Genomic DNA, 10130 nt, shown 5'->3' with positions numbered 1-10130 from the left:
GGTGCAGGCTGATAGCAGTCGGCGATGAGAATCTCTTTCTTGGCAGATTAGAATCCACCCCTTGGCAGTGCAGTCTTGTCCAGCGCTGAAAACAAGCTGCCGATGCAGCCTCCAGCGACCGTGTAGTCAAGCTGCGAAAAGCAGGAAATTCAATGCCCGTGACCGTGTCGCACCACTTCCGAACTAAGTGTCAGCGGCCTTAGCAAGGTCCTTTTATAGTTGATCCAGGTGGGGGTGATGTCGGCGCATGCTCGGTAGCAGGTGCAGGCTGATAGCAGTCGGCGATGGCAATCTCTTTCTTGGCAGATTAGGATCCACCCCTTGGCAGTGCAGTCTTGTCCAGCGCTGAAAACAAGCTGCCGATGCAGCCTCCAGCGACCGTGTAGTCAAGCTGCAAAAAGCACGAAAGTCAATGCGCGTGACCGTGTCCCACCACTGCCGACGTAAGATAGTTTGAATCCGTGATAGAATTCGTAAGCGCACCTGAACAAGGACGTAGAAAGAAACAGGTACAACCACAACGCTGTCCCTGTGTGTCTCTTTCTTCCTACGCCTTCGTTGAGTCACACTTGATCATTCTATCACTGTTAATTTAGTTAGTAAGAACGTTTACAAGCTCACACGGCCAATAAATCTACTGTTCTTTCTTCGTACAGCTATCTACTAATCTGCTATCGCAATCCGTGCTTCGCCTTTCGGGCGGAACAGCGAATTTTTTTCAATATTCGTCATTTCCGCAACACTACCTGTTTGCCTCCTGGAGCTTGCGTCGTCTGCATAGCCGCTATCTAATAGCTGCTAATCAGAAAATTAGGTGATTACCAGCCCTACGACTTTGCCAAGATTACATTGAGAGTATATGCTCGGCATTTATAGTCAAGTTAGCCGAAGTGAAATTTTGTTACAGTTGGCCTTTAATAGAAACATGCACACTACACCAACTCTGCATCTTACGAAGTTGGCGTCTTCTTTGAGAGCACAGATGCACTTTTTCTCGTTCGTTTTGTCAAACACTTTGGCCACCACCTGGCAAATTCTTTGCAGCTTGTAAGGAGCCTTGAAAAGAACGTCAACGCAAAACCGATTGGCAACGTTCTTTAGTCAGTGAGAAAAGCTATAGACACAGGGCCCGACATCAATGCGTGTTCGTCGTGTGTCATCTGTGCTTCTAGAGTTGTATGGTTACTCTCACCATTTTATAATTTCTTCAGCCACTCTACATATTGTTACGGAAGGATGAAAGAAGAGGAAGAGGAAGATCGCGAGACGCTGGCTGTTGCGTGTTGTTGCTGGTCAGCCACATTTAACTACACTGACTCTGCTTGCGTATATACTGTAAATACAGCCTTTCTATGCTCCCAACTTCCCCGTAACATACTGGTGGAAGGTGCTGGGTACCACGGCTGGAAGCGGAGCTCCGCAGTGAACGTCGCATCACCATTCCCACCATGAATGACGATGACCACGCGGGATCAAAGTCGTTGTCACGTCCAGAGTCACCGTCGCCAGCTACGTCGCTGTCCCCTTCGGTTGTGGTTGTGCAACCCACGGATCCTGGAACTTTCTTCGGGACCGATGGAGCCGACGCTGACGAGTGGGTGGTGATGTACGAACGCGTGAATGGAATCAACAGGTGGGACCCTACGCTAATGCTAGCTAACCTGTTGTTCTACCTAAGAGGCACGGCAAACGTGTGGTACGAAAACAACGAAGAGCAGCTAACCATCTGGGACCAATGCAAAGCGAAGTTGACGGAGTTATTTGGCAAACCAGCCGGCCGTAAAATTGTCCCAAAGCCAGGAACTGGCCTCCCGTGCCCAATCCCGCCCGGAGTCCTATCTCTCGTAGATCCAGGATGTGCTGGCACGTTGTCGTAAAGCCGATCACGACATGACAGAAGCTAAGAAGGTCGCGCACGTGCTCAAGGGCATTGCTGACGACGTCTTTAATCTGCTTATTGCAAAAGCTGCTCGAGAGTTGATGTTATCATGAAAGAGTGCCGACAATTCGAGCAGGCCAAAAGCCGACGCATCATGCCGCCATTCGCCAGTCTTAAAATATTGCCGCCACGTCAACGTGTGAAAATCAACCCGAACAGCAGCATGCATCGCCATCAGAGGACGTGGTTAGAATCGTTCGACGTGAACTGGATGCGGTGGTGTCCGCAGCTTTCTGTTCCCGTAGCCCTCACGCTACCCCTTTTCCAGTTCCATTCATACAAGCCATCGATCGCCAGGAACTTGAAAACATTGATTTACATTCTGTCTGTGCTGTCGCCAATCCCAGAGCTAACGAACACCCTTCTCGTATTTTCGCTCCACCCCGACGCTTCTCTCCGCGTTATCTCAACCCGACTGTGTGGAGAACTGCGGTCGACCAATCGATATGCTTCACCTGTCGCCGCATTGGTTACGTCGCCCGATACTGTCGCAACTCGTGACCCTCAACACCTCGCACGCCGACAAACCTTAGCCGTTTTAATGGAAATGCCTGCAATATTCGCCCACCGCCGAGTCTAACAACGCCGACCACTCTGTCAGGAATACGTGGTACAGTCGCTCACCATCGCCGAGTGGACACCAGTCTCGTTCCCCGCAAACGCGTCGCCCATTTTCCCGTTCGCCGCAGCCACGTCGCCTTTCATTCCCTGTGGCTTTTGGCCGCACGCTTTCGGAAAACTAAGAAATGCAGCCCTCGGAGGTGATTATGCAGTGCCTATTACCGCAGCAAATCCTCTGTCTTTTCCCACAAAGAGAAGTGTAATTGACGTTAAAAGAGACGGTGTACCTGTCCAAGCACTCGTCGACACTGGAGGCCACGTATCTGTGATGTGTGCTAGCCTACGCAGACGTTTAAAGAAGGTCCTAACCTCAGCAGCTGCTCGAGTGCTTCGTGTGGCCGACACTAGCGTGTTGATTGTTTGAAATGGGTACTGCTCGTTTAAGCATAGCCGGCAGCCCTACTTATGTTTTCTTTGCTGTGGTAGACAACTGCCCTCACGAGGTTTGGATTTGACTTCTTATCCAATCATCCTGCTCTCATTGACTGCGCAATCAGCGTTCTTTAGATGGAACTGTCTCAAGTCGCCGATGCTCCTAGCACCGCTCCACCTTACTTGTGCTCGCTTCACGATGTGCGTCAGCCACCTGAGGAAGTCACTTACGTCACTTTGACCGCCCAGCCACAGGTTCATGACATTGAATGTGTGCTTCGCCCCATCGTCGACGTGCTTTTGAACCCGAATGTTGCTGTTCCGCATACGCTGGTCGCACTTACTAGTGACAACGTCTTTCTACCGCTTCCGAACTTCAGCCTGTGCCCTGAAGTGCTTGCGGCCACCATGTTCATAGCCAGCATTTCTAGTAGTCCCGAATTGACACTGAGAGTCTGAATGCCGATAGTGGTTCATTAGCGCCAATTGCAGCTCACCGCGCTGGTTCTTTAACAGATGACTTCGCGAAAATGATTGCACCTGAGCTCACCTCTTGCCAGGCCATGGACATACGTCTCCAGCTCGAACCCTAAAGTGACATTTTTGATATCGGTGACAGGCCTTTAGGCCAAACATCTGTTGTTCACTACCGCATAAACACTGGAGACGTGAATAGTATCCGTCGTCGTCCCTACCATGTCATCATCATCATCAGCCTGGTTACGCCCACTCCAACCACCCCGGTCATGCACTAATTGTGGCCATGTTGTCCCTGCAAACTTCTTAATCTCATCCGCCCACCTAATTTTCTGCCGCCCTCTGCTACGCTTCCCTTCCCTTGAAATCCATTCCGTAACTCTTAATGACCATCGGTTATCTTCCCTCCTCATTACATGTACTGCCCATGCCCATTTCTTTTTCTTGATTTCAACTAAGATATCATTAACTTGCATTTGTTCCCTCACTCAATCTGCCCTTTTCTTATCCCTTAATTTACACCTACCATTTTTGTTTCCATAATTCGTTGCGTCGTCCTCAATTTAAATAGAACCCTTTTTGTAAGCGTCCAGGTTTCTGCCCCGTACGTGAGTATTGGTAAGAAACAGCTGTTACAAACTTTTCTCTTGAGGGATAATGGCAATCTGCTGTTCATGATATGAGAATGCCTACCAAACGCACCCCAGCCGATTCTTATTCTTCTGATTATTTCAGTCTCATGATCCGGATCCGCAGTCCCTACCTGTCCTAAGTAGATGTATTCCCTTACCACTTGCAGTGCCTCACTACCTATCGTAAACTGCTGTTCTCTTCCGAGACAGTTCAACATTACTTTAGTGTTCTGTAGATTAATTTTTAGACCCACCTCTCGGCTTTGCCTCTCCAGATCAGTAAGCATGCATTGCAGTTGCTCCCCTGAGTTACTAAGCAAGGCACTCATCAGTGAATCGCAAGTTACAAAGGTATTCTCCATTAACTCTTATCCCCAATTCTTCCCAATCCAGGTCTCTGAATACCTCCTGTAAACATGCTGTGAATAGCATTGGAGAGATCGTATCTCCCTGCCTGACGCCTTTCTTTATTGGAATTTTGTTGCTTTCTTTGTGGAGGACTACGGTGGCTGCGGAGCCGCTATAGATATCTTCCAGTATTTTTACATACGGCTCATCTACACCCTGATTCCGTAATGCCTTCATGACTGCTGAGGTTTCAAGTGAATCAAACGCTTTTTTGTAATCAATGAAGGCTATACATAAGGGTTGGTTATATTCCGCACATTTTTCGATCACCTGATTGATAGTGTGAGTATGGTCTATTGTTGAGTAGCCTTTACGGAATCCTGCCTGGTCCTTTGGTTGACAGAAGTCTAAGGTGTTCCTGACTCTATTTGCAATTACCTTAGCAAATACTTTGTAGGCAACGGACAGTAAGCTGATCGGTCTATAATTTTTCAAGTCTTTGGCGTCCCCTTTCTTATGGATTAGGATTATGTTAGCGTTTTTCCAAGGTTGCGGTACGCTCGAAGTCATGAGGCATTGCGTATACAGGGTGGCCAGTTTCTCTAGAACAGTCTGCCCACCAAGCCTCAACAAATCTGCTGTTACCTGATCCTCCCCAGCTGCCTTCCCCCTTTGCATAGCTCCCAAGGCTTTCTTTACTTCTTCTGGCGTTACCTGTGGGATTTCGAATTCCTCTAGGCTATTCTCTCTTCCATTATCGTCGTGGGTGCCACTGGTACTGTATAAATCTTTATAGAACTCCTCAGCCACTTGAACTATCTCATCCATATTAGTAATGATATTGCCGGCTTTGTCTCTTAACGCATATATCTGATTCTTGCCAATTCCTAGTTTCTTCTTCACCGCTTTTAGGCTTCCTCCGTTCCTGAGAGCATGTTCAATTCTATCCATATTATACTTCCTTATGTCAGCAGTCTTACGCTTGTTGATTAACTTTGAAAGTTCTGCCAGTTCTATTCTAGCTGTAGGGTCCCTACCATGTATCTCATGTAACCTCCCTACCATGTATCGCATGCTGAACGCCGAGTCATGCCATCATCATCATCATTAATATCAGCCTTTTTTATGTCCGTTGCAGGACAGAGCACTCTCCCTGCGATCTCCAATTACCCCGGTCCTGCGCCAACCGATTCCAACTAGCACCTGCAAATTTCCTAGTTTCGTCGCACCATCTAGTCTTTTGCCGTCCTCTATTGCGCTTCCCTTGTCTTGGTACCCATTCTGTCAACCTAATGGTCCAACGGTTATTTAATGTGCGCATTACAGTTCTATATGTCAGCACCGGTAAAATGCACTGATTGTATACCTTCCTTTTCAATGATAATGATAAGCTTCCGGTCACGAGCTCATGTCTGCCGTATGCGATCCAACCCATTTTTATTCTTCTGTGAATTTCCTTCTCATGGTCAGGGTTCCCTGTGATTAGCTGACCTAGGTAGACGTACTCCTTCACAGACTCTAGATGCCCACTTGCGATCCTGAACTCGTGTTCCGTTGCCCGGTTATACATCATTATCTTTGTCTTCTGCATATTATTCGTCAACCCCACTCTTACACTTTCCCTGTTAACTTGATGGTCTCGCTATTCCGCCCCCGACATTTTTTCGGCTATCTGTGATTATATTGTCGGAAAAAAGCTTAACTGGTCTAAACTGGTATTAACCGGTGACTTTAACGCACCCGCTATAGATTGGCATTCGTTATCATCAACTGGCCGTGATAGGATAATTTGTGATTCGTTAAATGACATGTCAGTAGCTTTCGATCTATCGCAGCTTGTTGTCGATGCAACGTGCGAAGATTCTGTCTTAGATCTTGTTTTTGTCAATGATGACCTGGTAAAGAAAGAATGGATATCAGTGCCGTGTTGTTGACGGAATTTCCGACCATAAGGCTGTTATTGTTCATCTAAATGTTGCTTGTGTACCAGTACGACCAACGTTTAAAACTGTCCTGAATTTTGAGCGTGCTGACAAAACTTCTATTATTGCTAAACTTGCATCCTTCTTTGATGATTTTGTGTCTTGTAGTGAACACTACAGTGTTGATATGTTGACTAACCAATTTTATTGATAGTTAATAAGTGTATAGCGCAATTTGTTCACCAAAAGAGTATAAAACGCCATGCTACACACCCGTAGTATACCAGGCCAATTATACAACTCAAACGTCGCATTAAGCGACTGCGAAAACGACAAAATGCACAATATAATGATGGGGAGTCCCTAAATAAATTACTTAAACCTGAACTAAAAGTCAAAATGAGCGAGGCTAGAAAGTTCTATTTCAATACCACATTATCCTCTTTTATGAAAAATAATCCACTTAAGTTTTGGAAAACCATCAACCCTGCTACCTCCTGCCCGTCATCCTTCGTAATAGATGATGTGTCCTGTTCGGACCCTTCGACAATCTCGGAGGCGTTGAAAGGCTATTTCAAATCTGTGCTTGGAGATGACAATGGTACCACCCCCGACATTGTTATTATCCAGGAAATGGCTTCGTTTCCAAGAACTGAAATTAGCTATACCGGTATTTATAACCTCCTCGTGAACATCGACATTAATAAGGGTACCGGACCGGATGGTATACCAAACACATTGGCAGGTATTGATGCGGTGATGCGATGAGTATAGCAGCGATGATGCGATGGCAGGAGACACCACCTGTCTGGCAGACCAGGGTGGGCCAGGACGGAAATTCTATGCGAAAACTGGAACTTCCCAGTCTGCCAAAAGCCCGGGACGGCACCCTTGGTCAGCAGCCAGCTTCTGCTTCAGCTGCTGCATGAGCACTGTGGATAGGAGGTCCGGATGCAAGACATCCAAGGGTGTATTGACCATCCGATCCAGCAGGAGCTTATAGGGAGCACGGCCAGGTACATCGCGGGGTGTGGTCCGGTACTGAAACAGTATCCGGGCAAACTGCGTCCAGAAATACCCAGCCTGGCTCTTCTTGAGCTTGTCCTTGATGGTTTACACCACCCGCTCTGCTGTACCGTTTGAAGCAGTGTGGTACGGCGGAACCATCATCCGTCGGATTCCGTTGTTCGTCAGCCAGGCCAGGTACTCTGTGCTGGCGAAAGCAGGACCATTGTCGCACACGATGGCGTCAGGCAACCCCTGGGCAGCGAAGACCTGTCGCAGCGCTGCAATGGTCGGGCCTGCTGATGGAGTAGTGACAGGTAGAACCTCCACCCACTTCGGAAAGGCGTCCACCACCACCAGGAAGTAATGGCCCTTGAAAGGTCACCCAAAATACACATGTAGGCGGGACCAGGGTCCCTGTGGGAAAGGCCACGGGGTGATTTCCACATGATATGGGGCCCGCTGATGCTCCTGGCAGATTTGGCAGCTCTGTGACATGTGAGCGATGTCATTCTCCATACCAGGCCACCAAACATGGGACCGGGCAACCATCTTGGTCTTTTCCACTCCAGGATGACCTATGTGCAGCAACTGCAGGACCCTGGACCGGAAACTTCGTGGTATCACCACCCTGGAACCCTGCAGTACGCAGCCCTGCTGCAAGCTCAGCTCAGCTACCTTGTAGCTATCGGCCTGCTGAACCAATTCCTCCCCATGGGACACCACCTTGACCACCTGAGACAGGGCTGGGTCCCGGCTGGCCGCTTGCGATACCGCAGATATGGAGAGTACCTCCGGATACGTGTGCTCCAGAATGAACACTTCAGCAGGTTCTGTAATAGCATCAGCCACCTCTGGCAAGGGCAGGTGGCTCAGGGCATCAGCAGGTCCCAGGTCTCTTTCCTGGACGGTAAACCAGCTGGTAGCTGTAAGCTGCCAACCTCAAGGCCCAGCGTACCACTCGAGGTAATGCCTGCAGAGGAACTGTCTTGTCAAGCACCAGCAGCCCCAATAGCGTCTTGTGGTACGTGACCGCCTCGAACTTCCGGAACCACAGATACTGGTGGAAGCGTACGACACCGAAAATAAGGGACGAACCTTCTTTGTTCAGCTGGCCATAGCGTTGCTCTGCAGCATGAAGCCGGCGAGAAGCAAACGACACAGAGCGTTCCTGTCCATCCTTGTCCCGGTTCGCCAGGATGGCTCCCACGCCGTACGGCGACGCATCTACGGTCAGGACAACAGGCTTGGCAGGATGAAAGTGCACTAGCACTGGAGCCTTGGTGATTAGCTCCTCTCTACGCTGGAAGGCCCGGTCCTGCTCCTTCTTCCAGACCCATTGCTGACAATCTCGAAGCAGATGGAGCGGCTGTAGATGCTCCGACAGGTTTGGCAGGAAACCCCTGTAAAAGTTCATGAAGTCGAGGTAGCTCTGAAGCTCCTTCTTGTTCTGGGACTTAGGCGCCTTGAGCACAGCATCAACGTTGCGGGGAGCCGGGGCGAGGCCAGCCTGGGAAATGACATGTCCGCAGTACTCAACGCTGGGGGCCAGGAAAATTCACTTTGCCAGCTTGAGCTTGTGGCCGGCGTCGTACAGTCGGGCCAGGACGTTGTGCAGGTTCTGCAGGTGCTCACTGTCGTCGCTGCCAGTAACCAGGATGTCATCCAAGTACATCGCCACGTGCCTCATGCCCCTGAAGAGGTTATCTATCTCGCTCTGAGATATGGCTCGGGCTGAAGCCACGCCAAAGTGTAAGGGCGTGTACTGGAAGAGACCCAAAGTTGTCGATATTGTGACATACTTCCGGGGGGTATCGTGGAGCACCAACTGCTGGTAAGAATCTCTGAGGTCGAGCATGGGAAACTTCTGTCCACCGGACAACGCTGACCGGAGATCTTCAATCCGGGGCAACGGGTACTTCTCGACAGTAGCGACGGGGTTCGTGGTAACCTTGAAATCCCCGCAGATCCTGACACTGCCGTCTTGCTTGAGGACTCGTACGAAGGAAGCGGCCCATTCAGACGTCTTGACGGGCACCAGGATGCCCTGTCGCTGTAACCGTTGCAGCTCCTGGGTGACGCCGTCCTTCAGGGCGAACAGCAGTGGGCGAGGCTTAAAAAAACGTGGCCGGACTTCCTCAGGTACATAGATGCCAGCTGTCGTGCTGACGAATGTGCCGACCCCTGGCTGGAACAGGGACTTGAACTCGGTCAGGAGGCTGGGGACGTCTTTCATTACATGCAGGCTGGCTTCCTGGTACTCTGGCAGACGAACGCCCAATGCATGAATCCAGATTCGGCCCAGCAGCATCGGCGATGACCCCTTGGTTAAGTAGAGGGGAAGGGTTGCCTCCCTGTCGCCAAAGCGAACGCTGACCTGTGCCTGACCCTGGACCTGGGAGAGCTGCCCGTAGTAGCTGCGCAGCATCACGCCCGAAGCCTCGACGGACATGCCGGGGAAAGTACGCTTGAAGAGTTTCCAGGCCAGTGCTGACACGCTGGCCCCTGTGTGCAGCTCCATAGAAATGGGGTGCCCGCAGATTTCGACGGTCACCCTGTACGGCCGCACAGACGACGGTAAAAAGCCTGTGTGCCACATGTCGACCACGGCGTGGAGCCTGGCCGCGGAAGGATTCCAGCCTGCTGCCGCACACACCCGCCAAGTACACTCGGGACGGCTACCCTGGCCGCGGGTTTGTGGGCTGCCTGGGCTTGAACCAAGCTACTGCTGCTGTTTGCTGTTCATCCTCCCTCTTCGGCATACACGTGCCAGGTACCCAGTTTTCCCGGACGTGAAGCATTGTGCTTGAGAGA

The 10130-nt window shown here is 50.1% G+C and overlaps 1 protein-coding gene across 1 annotated transcript; it reads right to left on the bottom strand.

Moving 5' to 3' along the window:
• Positions 1–307: 307 nt before the first annotated feature.
• Positions 308–9915, bottom strand: LOC142559424 (uncharacterized). The gene is made up of 4 exons (XM_075671020.1): positions 9783–9915; positions 8275–8543; positions 7866–8219; positions 308–391 (listed from the first exon to the last, which is right to left on the bottom strand). The coding sequence occupies exons 1-4, from the start codon at positions 9913–9915 to the stop codon at positions 308–310; spliced, it is 840 nt and encodes a 279-aa protein (XP_075527135.1).
• Positions 9916–10130: the final 215 nt, after the last annotated feature.

Source organism: Dermacentor variabilis, chromosome 10 (genome assembly GCF_050947875.1).
Source record: "Dermacentor variabilis isolate Ectoservices chromosome 10, ASM5094787v1, whole genome shotgun sequence".
Taxonomy (NCBI): domain Eukaryota; kingdom Metazoa; phylum Arthropoda; class Arachnida; order Ixodida; family Ixodidae; genus Dermacentor; species Dermacentor variabilis.
The sequence above is the reverse complement of the archived record's forward strand: the minus strand, read 5'-3'. Positions and strand labels throughout refer to the sequence as shown.